The 17,640-nt window shown below is 47.6% G+C and overlaps 1 protein-coding gene and 2 long non-coding RNA genes across 4 annotated transcripts in view; all 3 read right to left on the bottom strand.

Moving 5' to 3' along the window:
- JMJD4 (jumonji domain containing 4) overlaps positions 1 to 17,465 on the bottom strand; it is a 178,480-nt gene extending 161,015 nt beyond the window's left edge. Inside the window, exons 1-7 of one of the 2 annotated variants that reach the window (XR_014028538.1) lie at positions 17,415 to 17,465; positions 10,947 to 11,596; positions 9,640 to 9,805; positions 8,652 to 8,777; positions 6,079 to 6,346; positions 4,375 to 4,521; positions 247 to 2,343 (exon numbers count right to left, since the gene is read on the bottom strand). Coding sequence is in view for 1 of the 2 variants with exons in the window: in XM_081344220.1 (XP_081200346.1) it covers positions 2,032 to 2,343; positions 4,375 to 4,521; positions 6,079 to 6,346; positions 8,652 to 8,777; positions 9,640 to 9,805; positions 10,947 to 11,211 (1,284 nt within the window). In the remaining variant the exon portion in view is untranslated. Of the gene's footprint in view, positions 1 to 6; positions 2,344 to 4,374; positions 4,522 to 6,078; positions 6,347 to 8,651; positions 8,778 to 9,639; positions 9,806 to 10,946; positions 11,597 to 17,414 lie in introns of those variants that run through there. The other variant, XM_081344220.1, reaches the window with a different exon arrangement.
- Positions 1 to 17,640, bottom strand: part of LOC308677644 — a 792,073-nt gene that overhangs the window by 212,294 nt on the left and 562,139 nt on the right. The window lies entirely within an intron of this gene.
- LOC308677645 lies at positions 3,398 to 4,329 on the bottom strand. Its single transcript, XR_014028543.1, has 2 exons — positions 4,042 to 4,329; positions 3,398 to 3,958 (listed from the first exon to the last, which is right to left on the bottom strand). It is a non-coding gene; the product is annotated as an uncharacterized lncRNA (long non-coding RNA).

Raw genomic sequence — 17,640 nt, 5'->3', positions numbered from 1 at the left:
AGGTAACATCATCAGTGCTACAAAGGAGTACGGGTTTGCTCTCTGTTTATATGATTACCATGCTGTTGGTGGGAATATTCTTGGTGGTTCCTTAATAGCAAGATTAACACTAGATTAACACCCAAGTTGTAAATCACATCCCAATCAAGGAACTAGCAAGTTAAACAATCAAACAGCAAATGACAGCATAATCAAGGGCACTCCCACCAACGCTGACAGGGTAAGCCACTTATACATAAAACAGACCAAACCCCCCTCCCTTCTAGCACTGGTGACGTTCCCTAGTTGGGTCATGAAACGTCTGCAACGAAAACCCCAAGCTCAGAGAGCCCCAAGAATGCTATGGATTATTCCGAAAATATACACTGAATTCTGTGCTGTCCTTTTTAAAGGAAGGTCTACCCTTCCACCAAGCAACTGTTGTAGGTTAACATATGGAGAGTTAGTCTGTTTCCCGTTTGTTGCTTTGAAGGAACACCTCCAATCTCCGAGTGGTCCTCTTTCCTTTTCCCCCACTCACAGCTTGAGTAGTCTCCACGTTTGCCCATCAGATCTGATCCAAGGAGGAAGAGAGAAGGCTGGGCCTCAGAGGGACACGGAGCAACCTCCATCCTAACCGTGGTTGAAAAGTCAATTCTTGCTCCGGACCAAGCCTTTCTTCCTGGGGGCTGGACTAGAAGACCTCCAAGGTCCCCCTTCGAACCCTGTTAATTCTATGTCCTCCTCGTCGCTTCAATTTCTCCAGGCCTGGAGCTGCCGAGGAGGATTTCAGGAAAATCTCGGTGTTTTTTAAAAAACAAAAAAGTGGAGGGAAAAAAAACAACAAACGACAACCCTGCTGATTTCAAAAAGCGTCTTGAACTCAAAAGCAGAAAGGCAAAGTGAAAAGCAGCCCTTGAAGCCGAGAAAGCGAACATGGCTTGTAGAAAAAGTGGACACCCATGTCCACATGCCAGCTTGGGCCACCTAAGACCCGTGGCGACCTTTGTCCGGTCCCTGAAAAGTTCATGCTAAGCCTGAGCTGAAGATTCCTTCATTGCATTCGCCCTGCGCCAAACGAGGGAAAAATGGCTTCAAGCAACAAATAGGCGATTTCTTTCTTTCCTCGTCTGCATGCTCTCTTTTCCAAAGATTCCCAAAGAATCAAAGCAAAGCAGTATTGCTAAAGAGTATAAGCTTCCACAGATATACATATATATATATATATATATAGAGAGAGAGAGATAATTATTCAGAATTAAGTTCTATCGAGTTCAGTTCGGCCAGAATTAAATAATAACCAGCGGCATTGCAATCCTATGATGCACTTTGGTTTTTCGGCAAAATTTCCTTCCCTCTCTAGTTCACCCCCTTAACGTCATCTACACTAGCGGAGCACAGATAGTCCTTGACTTACAACAGTTCACTTAGCGACGGTTCAAGTGGCTTATGACCGTTTTTCACACTTAACAACCGCTGCAGGAATCTCCGTGTCCATGCAATCCAAATTCGGACGTTTGGCAACTGACTCCTATTTATGAGGGGGGTGGGTGGGTTTCACGTGATTCCCCTTTTTGCGACCTTCGGACAAGCAAAGTCAATGGGGGAAAAGCCAGATCCGCTTAACAACCGGGCTGCTAATTTAACCACCGCAGGGAAATCCCTTAACCACGGTGGCAAGGAAGGTCGTCAAAGGGCGCGAAGGTCACTTAAGAAATGTCTCGCTTAGCAACGGAAGCTTTGGGCTGGATTGCTAAGTCGAGGACTACCTGTACAACCTACGACAGGGACTCCTTTAGCTTTACCCTTTAAATTCTCTAAAATAATTCTCCACCGCCGCTTTGCGTGTTCGGCCTCTTCAAAAAAAAAAAAGAAAGTATTTTTTTTGTGCTGCCGACTTTTTTTTTAAAAAAGGGGGTGATTGAGGAAGAAGAAGGAGGAGGAGGAAGAAAAAAGAAGAGGAGAAGAAGAAGATAAATATTCTTTTGCAGCCAGCCAGCTCGCAAGGGAAGGTCGCCTGCAGATGGGAAGAGCTCTGCTAGCAAGGCAGGCTCAGAGCAGGGCGGTGTCGATGGCGGCCTTCAGCCGGAGCAGGAAGGCCTGTGGAGGTGGGGAGAAGGCTTCGGGGTTCAGCTTCTTGAATTCTTCGTTGGCGTTCAAGGAGGCCAAGACTTTGGCGGTCCTTTTGAGGTCGAACACGGCGTGAAGCATCCCCAGGCTGGAGAGGGCGGCCCGGGACGAGCGCTTGGAGGCGTCGTCTTCCGAGTGGTGGTGCTCCAGCACGAAAATTCGGTTTTCCGCGATGATCTTCAGGAAGTTGTAGAATTCTTTGTAATCGATGCCGGTGTAGGACTTCATCAGCACCTGGGGAAGGGGGACATCGCCCCGAAGGGAGGAAAAAAAATATAATTAAATAAAGGGTGTCCAGCGAGGTCTTGCTGAAACGGGATGGTTTGAAGCTCAGGCCGAGGGGCTGTGGCTCTATTCAGGTTTCATTCAAAAAAAAAATACCCTGAACTTAGAATATTTTGAATAAAACCTGAATAGAGGAAAAAGGAAGGAAGGAGGGTGGCTTCTCGCAACCATAGATTTATTTTCTTTAATTACAGGTAGTCCTTGATGTACGAGCACAACTGAGTCCAAAATTTATGTCGCTAAGCGAGACGTTTGTTAAATGAGTCCTGCCCCGTTAGACAACTTTACTTGCCGCCTTTGTTAAGTGGACCACTGCAGTTGCGAAGTTAGGAACGCTGCAACCGTCAGAAATATGAGTAAGTTGCCAAAAGCCCGGATTTTTTTTTTTAACCGTGGGGATACTGCAAAGGTCGTAAGTGTGAAAAATGGCCGTGTCACTTTTCTTTCAGCGATGTAACTGGTTACTAAAGAAATTGCTGTGAGTTGAGGACTACCTATATTTATTTTCTTGTTTCCAGTAGAAATTTGTGCCTCAGGGTTGAACTGTGGGCCCCTAAGTGCTGTCTGAGCGTGGCTGTTTTCTTTGCAGACGTTTCATGACCCAATTAGGTAACAACTTCAAGGCTAGAAGCTAGAACCCCACTCCCTTCTTAGCACTGATGAGGTTCCCTGGTTGGGTCATGAAACGTCTGCAAGGAAACCACCCAGCTCAGAGAGCACCAAGGACCCCAGTCCAATTTGTCTTTCTTTCTTTCTCTCTCTCTTTCTTTCTCTTTCTTTCTTCTTTTTTCTTTCTTTCTTTCTTTCTTTCTTTCTTTCTTTCTTTCTTTCTTTCTTTCTTTCTTTCTTTCTTTCTTTCTTTCTTTTCTTTTTCTTTCTTCTCTTTCTTTTCCTCCTCTCCTCCTCCTCCCCTTCTAGCACTGATGACGTTGCCTAGTTGGGTCATGAAACGTCTGCAAGGAAACCACCCAGCTCAGAGAGCACCAAGGATGCCATATTCCTTTTTCTTCCTCCTCCTCCTCCTCCTCCCCCTCCTCCTCCTCCCTTCTAGCACTGATGATGTTCCCTAGTTGGGTCATGAAACGTCTGCAAGGAAACCACCCAGCTCAGAGGGCACCAGGGACCCCACATTTATCGCTATTAATTTTCCTTTGTAAACCCTAGTTATAAACAGGCGGTTTCTTTTTTTTATTATCCTTTGTGAACTTCCTGCAGATTTCAGCCATTTTAGTTTGGTCCTTCATTTTTTTTCTCCCCCCAAAAAGTCTACGGAACTCCAGGTGACAAACGAACGTAATACACTCCACAGCAACACCTCTGCAAAATGGGCTAAGCTGAGAGCAAAGAAGTCAACCAGCCAGCAGAACTAGAACTCATGACCTCCTGGTTTTCTAGCCTGGTGCCTTAATCTCTGTGGACTCGCTGTAGGGAATCAAAACAGAAACGTGCTTTAACGTGTCCCGTCACACTGCAGCTACAACGTGTCTGGCTACAGATACCCCTCAACGTACAACTGTTTGTTTAGTGACCAATCTGAAGTTACAGCGGCACTAAAAAAAAGTGGCTTACGACCATTTTTCACACTTACGACCACTGCAGCATCCCCACAGGATCGCTCGATCGATATTTGGATGCCTGGCAACTGACTCACGCTTATGACGGTCGCAGTCTCCCGGGGGTGGGGTGAGTCACCTGATCCCCTTTTGCGACCTTCTGAACAAGCAATTGTCGGCGGGGGAAAGCCAGATTCACTTCACAGCCCTGTCATTAACTGAACAACTGCAGTGAGCCACTTAACAACCGCGGCAAGACAGGTCGTAAAAAGGGGCAGTATCCTCACTTAAGGAACTGTCTCGCTAGGCAACAGAAATCAGGGGATCAATTGTGGTCGTAAGTCGAGGAGTACCTGTATTCCGCGGGGGTGGGGGGGAAAGAGACAGATTCCTGGAGAAACGCTGAATTTTCCCAGGTGTGTTTTACCTGGCATTGCAGGTGCCAATCTTCCATGCTCTCTTTCCATTCTTTGATCTCCCGCTGGACGGCGGCAAGTTCGTCCTGGAGGAAGCTCCACATGATGGCCAAGTTGCAGCCGTTCACCCAGTTGTGGTTGATGGATATGGTGTCTTCCTGGGGGGAGGCAGAAAACCGGAAATGTTTATCCCTCCGAGCTGGGGCACCCGGGAGAGGGAGAGGAGGGGCAGGGGTGTCTGTCTCTGTGTGTGTGTGTGTGTGTGTGTGTGTGTGTGTCTGCGTGTTTCGCTATGGGTCGACTGCTAGCCTAAGGGACTGAATTCCTTGAAGAATTAAGGTGGGCTCCAGGATGAAAATTCTGTTTACCGGTCCATCAAAAAAAGTCAAATATTTCATCGCAGAAAAGGATTAGGTTTAGTTGGCTTAAAAAAAGAGAATTCAACTCGGATTGTGGATCCGGTCTAGGAAGGCAGGAAGTTGGGGGATCAAGCTGGAAATATAGGACTGAAACTTTGGCATAAAAGGGGGCTGGGTGACTTTGAGCCAAAGAGCAATAGCAGTTAGACTTATATACCGCTTCACAGCCCCTCTCTGAGCGGTTTAGAGTCAGCATCTTGCAACCCCCCCCCCTCCCACCCACCCCAATCTGGCTCATTTTACCGACCTCGGAAGGAGGTAAGGCTTAGTCAACCTTGAGCCGATGAGATTCGAACTGCAGGCAGCTGGGAATCATTAGAAGCCGCCTGCAGTGCTGTACTCTAACCACTGCACCACCAGGGCCCAAACACCAGGAGACAATGAATTCTAGTCCTGGCTTAAGAATAAAAATTGGCTGGATGACATTGGGCCAAGCCTCACAGTTTCTTGGTGGCTGGACCGAAGTCATCAAGGTGGCTTTCACTGCTAAGGCGGGACTAGAATTCACTGTCTCCTGGTGACTGACCTGAAAGCACCCAGCTGGCTTTTGTGCCTACGGCGGGACTAGAACTCTCCCTCTCCTGGTGATTGGTCCAGTCACAGCTGGCTTTTGTGCCTACGGCGGGACTAGAACTCTCCCTCTCCTGGTGATTGGTCCAGTCACAGCTGGCTTTTGTGCCTACGGCGGGACTAGAACTCTCCCTCTCCTGGTGATTGGTCCAGTCACAGCTGGCTTTTGTGCCTACGGCGGGACTAGAACTCTCCCTCTCCTGGTGATTGGTCCAGTCACAGCTGGCTTTTGTGCCTACGGCGGGACTAGAACTCTCCCTCTCCTGGTGATTGGTCCAGTCACAGCTGGCTTTTGTGCCTACGGCGGGACTAGAACTCTCCCTCTCCTGGTGATTGGTCCAGTCACAGCTGGCTTTTGTGCCTACGGCAGGACTAGAACTCATATTTTCCCAGTTTCTAGCTGGCTGCCTTAGCCACTAAGCCACAAACTGGCTCTCTTGCTTTTCGCTTATATCAAGATTAAAAACAGAATAGAATAGCTTTATTGTCATTGTGTAACTCACAACAAAATTAAGTAAATTAAGTAAAATAAGCCATGTACAACCAACTCTGAGTAGCTACAATTCTTCAATGCGGCATCAGAGGGAACAATGCCCAGAATCTTGTGGACTCCGTGGTGACATCTTCCTCTCGGTGGCCCTACAACAAGAATACACGCCACCCAGTAGCAGTAGCAGCAGCAGCCACACGGGGTCCACAGATTGTGGTTTTTCAGAAGAATCTCACCAGATTGTAAACCTGATGGTGCCAACCGCTCGGGATGAAGACTATCTCGCCGGCTTCCTGTATGATTTCAACCGGCGGGCTGCTCTGAGCGTAGCGGGGATACAAGGAGCCGTTCTTCAAGTCGGGGGCGGTGATGTCAAATGGCAGGTGGCCGTGACGGTCTTTCAGAAACTCTTCTTGGCCTGGGGGGAACACCAGCCATTTCTTTTTGCCACAGATGTTGGCTGACCAGCTGTAAGAGCGGAAGACGTCGGCGTGGAAGGGTGTCCTGGCAGAGATGGGAAGAGATGGGCAGGTGAGGAAGAAGTAGGTGGACCCATTGAATAAGAGGGAGACTTGACTGTGACGTCTCAGAAGGTAGAAATTGAATCCCCCCCCTTTCTAGAGGCAGAGTTGTAGATCCTTGCAAAGTAGAAATATCCAGGGCTAGTTTGGGATCATCAGGGCCTTAGAGGACGGACACTCTTTTTTTCATTTTCTAGATGTTTTGGGAATAGATTAACCTCTGGTAGTGTAGCTCAAGCTTGGGCACTTGAAGATGACTGGACTTCAACTGCCAGAATTCCCCAGCCAGCATGCTGGGAATTGCAGAGGTTGGCAAACAGTGATCTAGGGCAACTTTCTTAGCACTGAGTTGGGGGCAAGGAGGAGGAGATTATGCAGAAGAAGGAGGAGAAAGGGAGGGAGAAGACAGACAATGAGGAGGAGATGAAGGAGAAGATGGAGATGGGGAAGGGGGGAAAAAGACAATGAGAAGATGGACAATGAGAAGGAGAAGATGGAGAAGAAAGACCAAGAAAAGAAGATGGAGAAGATGGAGAAGAAAGACCAAGAGAAGAAGATGGACAATGAGGAGAGGATGGAGATGGAGAAGATGGACAATGAGGAGAGGATGGAGATAGAGAAGATGGACAGTGAGGAGAAGATGGAGATGGAGAAGACAGACAATGAGAAGGAGAAGATGGAGAAGAAAGACCAAGAGAAGAAGATGGACAATGAGGAGAGGATGGAGATGGAGAAGATGGACAATGAGGAGAGGATGGAGATAGAGAAGATGGACAGTGAGGAGAAGATGGAGATGGAGAAGACAGACAATGAGAAGGAGAAGATGGAGAAGAAAGACCAAGAGAAGAAGATGGACAATGAGGAGAGGATGGAGATGGAGAAGATGGACAATGAGGAGAGGATGGAGATAGAGAAGATGGACAGTGAGGAGAAGATGGAGATGGAGAAGACAGACAATGAGGAGAAGATGGAGAAGAAAGACCAAGAGAAGAAGATGGACAATCAGGAGAGGATGGAGATGGAGAAGATGGACAATGAGGAGAGGATGGAGATAGAGAAGATGGACAGTGAGGAGAAGATGGAGAAGACAGACAATGAAAAGGAGAAGATGAAGAAGAAAGACCAAGAGAAGAAGATAGACAATGAGGAGAAGATGGAGATGGAGAAGACAGACAATGAGAAGAAGATGGAGAAGAAAGACCAAGAGAAGAAAATGGACAGTGAGGAGAAGATGGAGATGGAGAAGACGGACAATGAGAAGATGGAGAAGAAAGACCAAGAGAAGAAGATGGACAATGAGGAGAGGATGGAGATGGAGAAGACAGACAATGAGAAGGAGAAGATGGAGAAGAAAGACCAAGAGAAGAAAATGGACAGTGAGAAGATGGAGATGGAGAAGACGGACAATGAGAAGATGGAGAAGAAAGACCAAGAGAAGAAGATGGACAATGAGAAGAGGATGGAGATGGAGAAGATGGACAATGAGGAGAGGATGGAGATGGAGGAGATGGACAGTGAGGAGAAGATGGAGAAGACAGACAACGAGGAGAAGATGGAGAAGAAAGACCAAGAGAAGAAGATGGACAGTGAGGAGAAGATGGAGATGGAGAAGACAGACAATAAGGAGAAGATGGAGAAGAAAGACCAAGAGAAGAAGATGGACAATGAGGAGAGGATGGAGATGGAAAAGATGGACAATGAGGAGAAGATGGAGAAGAAAGACCAAGAGAAGAAGATGGACAATGAGGAGAAGCTGGAGAAGACAGACAATGAGGAGGAGAAGATAGACAATGAGGAAGAGAAGACAGAGACAGAGGAGGAGGAGGAGAAGGAGAAGCTACTTCTGTGGTGAGCAAGCTGGTTGGGGAATTCTGGAATTTGAAGTCAAGTGGCCAAGGCTGAGAAACACTGAACTAGTATTTACCTTCAGGTAGAACAGAGAACCCTGATTCCTTTAGTGGCCACACAATTTTCACTCAGAAATGCTGGTTGTTGAGTGGATGTGTGAAGGGTAGTCCTTTGGGTGTGGGTGTGTGTTTGTTATAAACTACATCTATGTGATCACTGACCTGGATGACTGAGAATCTCCATAGACCCACTCAGTTACAGGGTTGATGGGGCACCATTGGAAGAAGCCTTGAAAGAGCAGGTTGGGTGAGAACATCCTGCAGAAAACCTATCTAGGTGCTCACCAAGAATCAACCACAACTTGATGGAATGTCATCACAGTTATTACAAACAAACATTTCCTTCCCCCAAGGAAAAAAACGATCAGGAGGTGGTTTTACCATGAGCCTTTAGGTCCCATGTAGACAAACCGGTAGTCATCCACAGCGATGGCTTCCCAATACTCATTCAACCAATCAGAGGAGAAATAGATGGGCGTGCTGTAGACCTCCTGATCCGGAAATGTCCTTAAAGAGACAAGGATTAGGACGGCATTTGAAATCTGAGCCAAACCAGAGCATATTGAAGGGCAGATGATGGTTTAATACCCTAGGAGGACTATCCAGCCAAACAGATACAGGAAGTCCTTGACTTATGACCACAACGGAGCCCAAAATTTCTCTTTTGCTAAGAGAGACACTTAAGTGAGTTCTGCCCCATTTTACATGCCACAGTTGTTAAGCAAGTAACACGGTTGTTAAGTCATTCCGACCTCCCTGCTGATTTTCCTTGTCAGAAGGTCAAAAAGGGGGGATCATGAGACCCCGGGGACAGTGCAAGTGTCATAAATACATATCATGGGGCCAAGCTGACCCCCCCCCCAACTGTGGGGATGCTGCATGGGTTGTTAAGTGCAAGGTGACTTTTTTTCACGTAACTTTGAGCGGTCACTAACCGAACAGTTATAAATCGAGGACTGCCTGTATAAGGGTGCTACGACATGGAAGAAGGAAGCACGCCCATGCAGCACACCCCTGGTGGAATTCAAGAAGCGTGCAAATTATAGGAGGGGAGGGGAAAAACCCAGAAAATAAATAAATAAAAACGCATTCAACGCATTCAGGAGGAAAACAACGGCAGGTGGAGTGAGTTCATCACGAAAAATGCAAATTAAACGTGATTCCCGCAGCTTCAGGCAGAAATCCGTGCCGTGGGCTCCTGACGAGACAGAGAGAGAGGCAAAGTGAAACATGATTTCTTCCTAGCAGGTTTTGCATCAGTAGCAGGAGCACCCAAGGCAGCTTTCAAAAATAAAAATAAAAATAAAAACCATCCACCGAGGGGATTTAGCGGCGAGCATGCCGCCCGGTTCTCCAAGCCGTGGCTTACCTCTGCAGATGCCAGTCCTTGAGATAGAGGCAGCCGCGGGCGGAGCGATAGCTTTTTTTAATGTGTTCCTTCCAATAGTTTATGTAGTCCTTGAGTTTAAGCTGCTCCTTGGGGTTACAATTATACTCCTTGGCATCACAGTTGGCCACGGGGACCACAGCCTCGCCTGCAACACAAACTCTTTCAGCCCACTGGGGAACCTTTTTTCCCTGTGGCGTCTCCGCCTCAGGGGTGGAGGACCAAACCGTGGAGGCACCCCCGAGAGGGCACGCCTGTGTGATGGCGACCCCGGAAAGGTGTTCTCTCCTCTTCTGAGTGCTGGGGAGGGGAGGGGGGAGGGAGGGGGGAAGAGAGGGAGGAGAGGAGAGGAAAGGAGAGTAGGCAAGGAGAAGAGAGGGTGGGAGAAATGGAGAGGAGAGAGAGGAAGGAGAGGGAAGAGAGGGAAGAAGAGAGGGAGAGAGGGAAGGAGGGAGGAAGAGGAGGAGAAGTGAGAAAGAGGGAGAGAGGAGTGAGGGAAGAAGAGAGGGAGGAGAGGGAGAGAAGAAAGGGAGGAAGAGAAAGAGGAAAGGAGAAATGAGGGAGAGAGGAAGGAGAGGGAAGAAGAGAGGGAGAGAGGGAGGAGAGGAAAGGAGGGAGGAAGAGGAGGAGAGAGGAAGAGGGAGAGGAGGAGAGAGGGAGGAGAGAAGAAGAGAGGAGAGAGAGGAAGAGAAGGAGGAGAGAGGAAGGAGAGGTGAGAGAGGGAAGAAGAGAGGGAGAGGAGGAGGAGAGGGAGAGAGAGGAGAGAGGAAAGGAGGGAGGAAGAGGAGGAGAGAGGAAGAGGGGGAGGAGAAGAGAGGTAGAGAGGAAGGAGAGGTGAGAGAGGAAAGAAGGAGAGAGGGAGGGGGAGGAGAGAGGGAGAGAGGAATGGAGGGAGGAAGAGAGGAGAGAGGGAGGGAGGAGACAAAAGGAGCGAGGGAGGAAAGAGGGCAAGGAGAGGAGAGGAGAGAGTTCACCTCCCACTACTCTCCTACTGGTGAATCTGGGAGTTGAGGTCCAGTTGCAAAGGCTGAGAAATATCGCTATACACACACACACACTACATCCTTAGCGATTCACTCTCCTGGACAGAAGCAGCCTCGCTTCCCATTTATGACGGCCCCGAAATCGCAGGAGCATCTTGAAGCCGGCCCCGGATTTTCAACCAGGCGGAATCTGCGGCCTGTGGCAAAGTCGCAAACCGCACGCCACAAATCCTCCACCACCACCACCTCTTGACAAAAACAAAACAAGATTACGGCTGGTTTTTTTCAAAGGGAAAGTCGGCTTACCGAACGTTCGCAGGAGGTAATCCAAGTTGGGTTTCCCGTCCGGCGTGACCCACTTCCTCCGGCTGGCCCAGCCCTCCGTGAACTTGGCGGAGAAGACGCAAGGATCGTTGGGGATCAAGTAATCCTTGAAAAAATCCGCATAACTGAACGTCTCCGGCTTTTCAATGTAGTCCACATGGTCGTGAGGCTGGCACGCGGCGCCCCTGGTCGAGCCGCTGTGGTCACGGAAAAACTTAGTGGCGTGTGCAAAAGTCTCCCTGTCCATTCAGGCGAAGAGGACAGATGGGAGGAGACTAGTCCCTATGAAGTAACTGGACTGGGATGTCAGAAAGATTTTTTTTTAAAAAAAGGGGGGGTCAGGAAGGAGGAGAGCAAAAATCAGGAACGACCAAGGGGGTAGGAAACAGAAGTCCAGTTCCAGACCTTGCTGGAAAATCGTCCCATTGGGCTCGTGCGAGGAAGGGCTCAAATGTTCTTTGCCGTTTGGGCTCCTTGAGGACTAGAATGGTGGAGAGGCAGATCAGCAGGATGTCCGTTTCCAGCAGAGCAGTTTCTCTCCAAAGCTGGAGGAAGGAGCAGGATAATCTGGTTCTCGTTTCTCTTTGGCATTTCCTGGAGAGCAGTGGTCAAGGAGACGCTCTTCCCAATTCCTAGAAAGAAAAGACAACAAAACAATCACTTTTAAACACCACTTTACCAAAGTCTCATAGTTTCATAGTCTGGTGGCATGCAGAAGTCAGGGGAATTGCAGGTAGACCTCAGGTTACGACCACAATTGATCCCAAAATTTACACTGCCGAGTGAAACATTTCTTAAGTGGGTTTACCCCACTTTGTGATTTTTCTTGCCATAGTTGTTAAGTGAATAATTGCATTTATTAAGTTAGTAACATGGTTGTTAATTGAATCTGGATTCCCCATTGACTTTGCTTGTCAGGAGGTTGCAAAAGTTGATCACGTGACCCTGGGATGTTGTGTCCGTCCTAAGTATGAGTCAGTTGCCAAGCGTCTGAATTTTTTTCATCTGACGGGAGGTGGTGGGAAATTTTGCAACAGCCGCAAGTGTAAAAAAAATGGTCAAGTCACTTTTTTAGTGCCATTGTAACTTTGAATGGTCACTAAATGAATTGTTGTAAGTCGAGGACTATCTGTAAACTTCAAGGTCACCTAAATGCACACGCTTTCATATATACAAAACATATTTACTTATTAAAGTACATGTATTTATTACATTATTTATTGAATTTATTAAATCCGTATGCTGCCCATCTCTCTGCCAAGTGACTCTACAAATGGCTTCATTAAGATTTTAAACAAGATTAAAAACAGAAGGAGAAACCAATATTAGAATATATATTTTTTTTATCAATGACTCAGTTGAGGGGATAGAAGGGGAACTTATCAGATTTGCAGATGACACGAAGCTGGAAGGAATAGCCAACAGCCCAGAAGACAAGCTCGGGATCCTGAAAGATCTTGATAAACTTGAACAATGGGCCCTATCCAACAAAATGAAATTCAGTGGTAAGGTTTTATATTTAGGCAAGAAAAAAGAAATGCACAGGTATAGTACAGGGGGTACCTGGTCAACAGCAGTAACTGTGAGAGGGATCTCGGAGTCCTAGTGGACAATGACTTAAATAGGAGCCAGCCGTGTGCTGCAGCTGCCAAAAAAGCCAACACAGTGCTAGGCTGCATTAACGAGAGGGATAGAATCGAGATCAGGTGAAGTGCTAATACCACTTTACAAGGCCTTGGTAAGGCCACACCTGGAATACTGCAGCCGGTTTTGGTCACCACGATGTAAAAAAGATGTCGAGACTCTAGAAAGAGTGCAGAGAAGAGCAACAAAGGTGATCAGGGGACCGGAGGCTAAAACATATAAGGGACGGTTGCTGGAATTGGGTATGTGTAGTTTAATGAAGAGAAGGACGAGGGGGGACATGATAGCAGTCTTCCAGTATCTCAGGGGCTGCCCCAAAGAAGAGGCAGTCAAGCTATTCTCCAAAGCGCCCAAAGGCAGGACAAGAAGCAACGGATGGAAACTCATCAAGGAGAGAAATTTCCTGACAGTGAGAACAATTAACCAGTGGAACAACCTGCCTCCAAAAGCTGTGAATGCTCCAACACTGGGAAGTTTTAAGGAGAGACTGGACAGCCATCTGAGCAGGGGGTTGGACTAGATGACCTCCAAGGTCCCTTCCAACTCTGTTTTTCTGTTATTTATAATCTGCATTTCCAGAGCATGAGTTTTTTTTTAAAAAAATTCAAGGGTATTGAATTTGGTCTGCTTTTTACAAATGGGAGAAAGCGAATCTTTAAATTTTATTCCTGCTGTAGCATGCTCCTGATTTGAGTTATTCTTATCCCAAAATATGTTGAAGTTTTGGAAAAAAAAAAGATAAAAATTTGTCCCAGGGCCAAACAATGACCAGTTCGTCTGCAAGATTAATTAAACCAACTGCTGGCATACAAGAGCCTTGGTGGCGCAGTGGGCTAATGCCTCCTTAAGTAACACCAGCTGCCTGCCATTAGTGCAGGTTCGAGTCCCACCAGGCTCAAGGTTGACTCAGCCTTCCATCCTTCCGAGGTAGGTAAAATGAGGACCCAGATTGTTGGGGGCAATAAGCTGACTTTGTAATAATGCCGCTTGGGGGGTGTGTGAAAGCCCTAATAAGCAGGCATATACATAGGATGAAGGCTACTGCTAAGCTTGTAAGCCGCCCTGAGTCTTCGGGGAAGGGCGGGATATAAATGGAATTAAAATAAATAAATAAATAAAATAAATATCCACTTTGCAAGCAGTGACCTCAAACTGTCAATCATAGGAATGCAACTTTCATAAACCCAAAGCAGAGAGGATTTATCCTGAAATGAAGAACCAATCTCACATCTGAAAATGAACAGGGTAAGTGGGAATACACAAATATCTCTCTCTCTCTCTCTCTCTCTCTCTCTCTCTCTCTCTCTCTTTCTTTCTCTTTCTCTGTCTTGTTCTGTCTGTTTCTCTCTCTCTCTCTTTCTCTCTCTCTGTGGTGTCATTCCAGCCGGGTGGCATAACCATGAAAAATTTAATCACGGCATTTGCCAAATGATCGAGGCTGACATTCTTTGAATCCTTTGTAATGGCAGAATAGCGCCAGGAATCAAGTAGTCCTTGACTTACAACCATTCACTTAGCGACCGTTCAGAGTTACAACAGCACCGAAACAAGCGACTTATGAGTTTTTCACACTTATGACCGTTGCAGCATCCCCAGGGTCACATGATCAAAATTCACATGCTCGGCAACAAACTCATATTTATGACGGTTGCAGCATCCCGGGTCACGTGATCTCCTTTTGCAACCTTTTGTTAGGCAAAGTCAATAGGGGAAGCTGGATTCACTTAACAACCGTCTTACTAATTTACTAACCGTGTTACTAAAAACTGCAAGTGATTCACTTAAAAACTGTGGCAAGAAAGGTCGTAAAATGGGGCAAACTGACTTAACCATCTTCTTGCTGACCCAAAAACTTTTGAGCTCAATTGTGGTCATAAGTCAAGGGCTAAGGGTGTATTTCCTGCAAAGTCAGTCTCTAAGTGAGCCTACAAAGTAAGACTTGTTAGAAAAAGGCTTGAGATGTGTATATGGTATTATAAACCCTATATACATATTTTAATTTTTTTTATCCTCCCTTTTTAAGATATGGGGAAGAACAGGCTTCAACTCAACCCGGACAAGACTGAATGGCTGTACATACCGGCATCTCGGGAAACTCAGATTATTCCATCTCTTACTATCGGGGGTGTGTTACTACCCCCCGTAGATAAGGCTCGCAATCTGGGTGTCCTCTTAGATTCACAGCTCTCCTTAGAAGACCATATAGGAGCTGTGACTAGGGGGGCCTTCGCCCAGGTTCGCCTGGTGCGCCAGCTGCGGCCCTATCTGGACCTGGAGGCCTTGCGTACTGTGAAGCAGCTTTCACGAGAGATCGATGGGTCGTTAAGGTGCTTCCAAGTGAAATAGGCAGGATGCAGAGATGCAGTCATTATGAAGCTTTATTCATCGACAGGTTATATAAAAAGAGCTATATGGCATGGAAGCATCCATGCTTGTATGATAGAGAATGCATGCAAGTGAGAAGATAGAAAAGAGAAGCAGAACAAAGGAGCAGCCCCTGGGCAGAGGTATTTATGGGGGGTCTCGGCCCCTCCCTAGCCATAAAACTCTCTCGCCAATGGGGCTGCTGCAGGGGAGCAAAGAAGCCTCTTTGCTTCATCTGATGACCTATTTGGGGAACTGCCATGGGCTGGCACAAAACATGTAATACGTACAGTCACTCATGCACTTGTGACCTCTCGTCTAGACTACTGCAATGCTCTTTACATGGGGCTGCCCCTGAGAACCACTCGGAAGCTTCAGCTGGTACAGAATGCAGCTGCGCGAGTTTTTTGGGGGGGTCTCCCGATACTCCCATATTACACCTCTGCTCCGTGAGCTGCACTGGCTTCCAGTTGCCTTCCGGGTGAAATTCAAGGTGCTGGTGATGACATACAAAGCCCTACATGGCAGGGGTCCGGATTACCTACGGGAGCACCTACTGCCGGCGTCAACCTCCCTCCGTCCTGTGCGTTCCCACAGAGAGGGCCTCCTCAGGGTACCACCGGTCAGAGAATGTTGGCTGGTGACCCCCAGGGGGAGAGCATTCTCGGTGGGTGCACCAATCCTTTGGAACCGCTTACCGGCTGAACTACGGATGGCCCCCGACCTTCACTCCTTCCGGCGTGATCTAAAAACTTATCTATTCGAACAAGCCGGCCTGGCCTGATGGGTTTGGGTTTTAACATTATTTTAATTAACCTACTACATTGGGCACAATCATTTTACTTTAAATCTTGTATCCTGTATTCTTATTTTTATTGCCCTGTACACCGCCCTGAGTCCTTCGGGAGAAGGGCGGTATATAAACCAAATAAATAATAATAATAATAATAATAATAATAATAATAATAATAATAATAACAACAACAACAACAACAACAACAACAACAACTCAAGGTGGCAAACATCATTAACACTGTACAGCTACTTCCTGTTTGCCCCACCACAACAATCCTGTGAGGTGGGTGGGTCGAAAGAGAGGGACTGGCCCAAAGTCACCCCTGTTGAAATATAATCATCTTTACAATATTTTATTTTTTTATATTTCAAGTTTTAACTAAAGGCAAAGCCTTTAAGATTATATCAGCAAATAATTATTACTAAATGTCATGCACAGTTTTTAAAAAAATTACCAGAAACAAGCAAGCATTTCTCTATAATACTACAAGGTGCAAATCTATAGGTGGCTTGTGGGCAAAGGGCCTGCGGCCTAATTGCCGCGAGGGGTGGGAGATGGGAATTGTAGTCAATTACTTTCTGGATTGAGGGCATGGGAACTGCAGTCTAATGGCTGTTAAGGGATCAGAGATGGGAATTGTAGTCAATTAGTTTGTGGACTGAGGGCATGGGGATTGCAATCTAATGGTTACAGGGTGGGAGATGGGAGTTGTAGTTAATTTCTGGACTGAGGGCAAGAGAACTGAACTCTAATGGACACGGGGTGAGAGATGGGAGTTGTAGTCAATTACTTTCTGGACTGAGGGCAAGAGGACTGAACTCTAATGGACACAGGGGGTGAGAGATGGGAGTTGTAGTCAATTACTTTCTGGACTGAGGGCAAGAGAACTGAACTCTAATGGACACAGGGTGAGAGATGGGAATTGTAGTCAATTAGTTTGTGGACTGAGGGCAAGAGAACTGAACTCTAATGGACACAGGGGGTGAGAGATGGGAACTGTAGTCAATTACTTTCTGGACTGAGGGCAAGAGAACTGAACTCTAATGGACACAAGGTGAGAGATGGGAACTGTAGTCAATTAGTTTGTGGACTGAGGGCAAGAGAACTGAACTCTAATGGACACAGGGGGTGAGAGATGGGAGTTGTAGTCAATTACTTTCTGGACTGAGGGCAAGAGAACTGAACTCTAATGGACACAAGGTGAGAGATGGGAATTGTAGTCAATTAGTTTGTGGACTGAGGGCAAGAGAACTGAACTCTAATGGACACAGGGGGTGAGAGATGGGAATTGTAGTCGATTTCTGGACTGAGGGCATAGGAAACGCAGTCCAACGGCCACAGGGTGACGGGAATTGTAGTCCAGCGGCTAGCTTGGGGAAAGAGGGCCACCTGGATGAGGCGAGGCTCCAGCAAACGGCTGGGAATGACGGGGACTCCGATGCGAGAGACGGGGGTGATGGGACCTGAAGTCCAACCCTTCAAAAAGCGCCTCCAGCTGCAGAACAGCCTGAAAAGAGGCCCCGCAGCCCCCCTGCCCTTCCTCAGCTTCCCCCCATTCACCCATTTTCTTCGCTTTCCCTTCAGCAACCCCCCTCCCAAACCTCCCCTCAGCACGCGCATGCGCAACCCCCCCCCCCACGACTAACCCGGCCGCCGCCGCCTCTTGTTCTTCTTCGGACCCCTCAGAGGACGCGCCCAAATGAATGCGCATGCGCCGTGCGCTGGCTCGCCTCAGGCAGCCCAGGCCCCGCCTCTCTCTCTCTCTCTCTCTCTCTCTCTCTTGCGGGCCGGCGGAGCGCCTGCGCGCGACTTCCCAATCAAAGCGGCGCGCCGGGTTTGCGCAGGCGCGCTGGGAGCGTCGTGAGGCGGGCG

The sequence above is a fragment of the Vipera berus genome (genome assembly GCF_964194415.1).
Source record: "Vipera berus genome assembly, chromosome: Z".
Classification (NCBI taxonomy): Eukaryota; Metazoa; Chordata; class Lepidosauria; order Squamata; family Viperidae; genus Vipera; species Vipera berus.
This window is presented reverse-complemented; position numbering and strand designations above follow the sequence as displayed.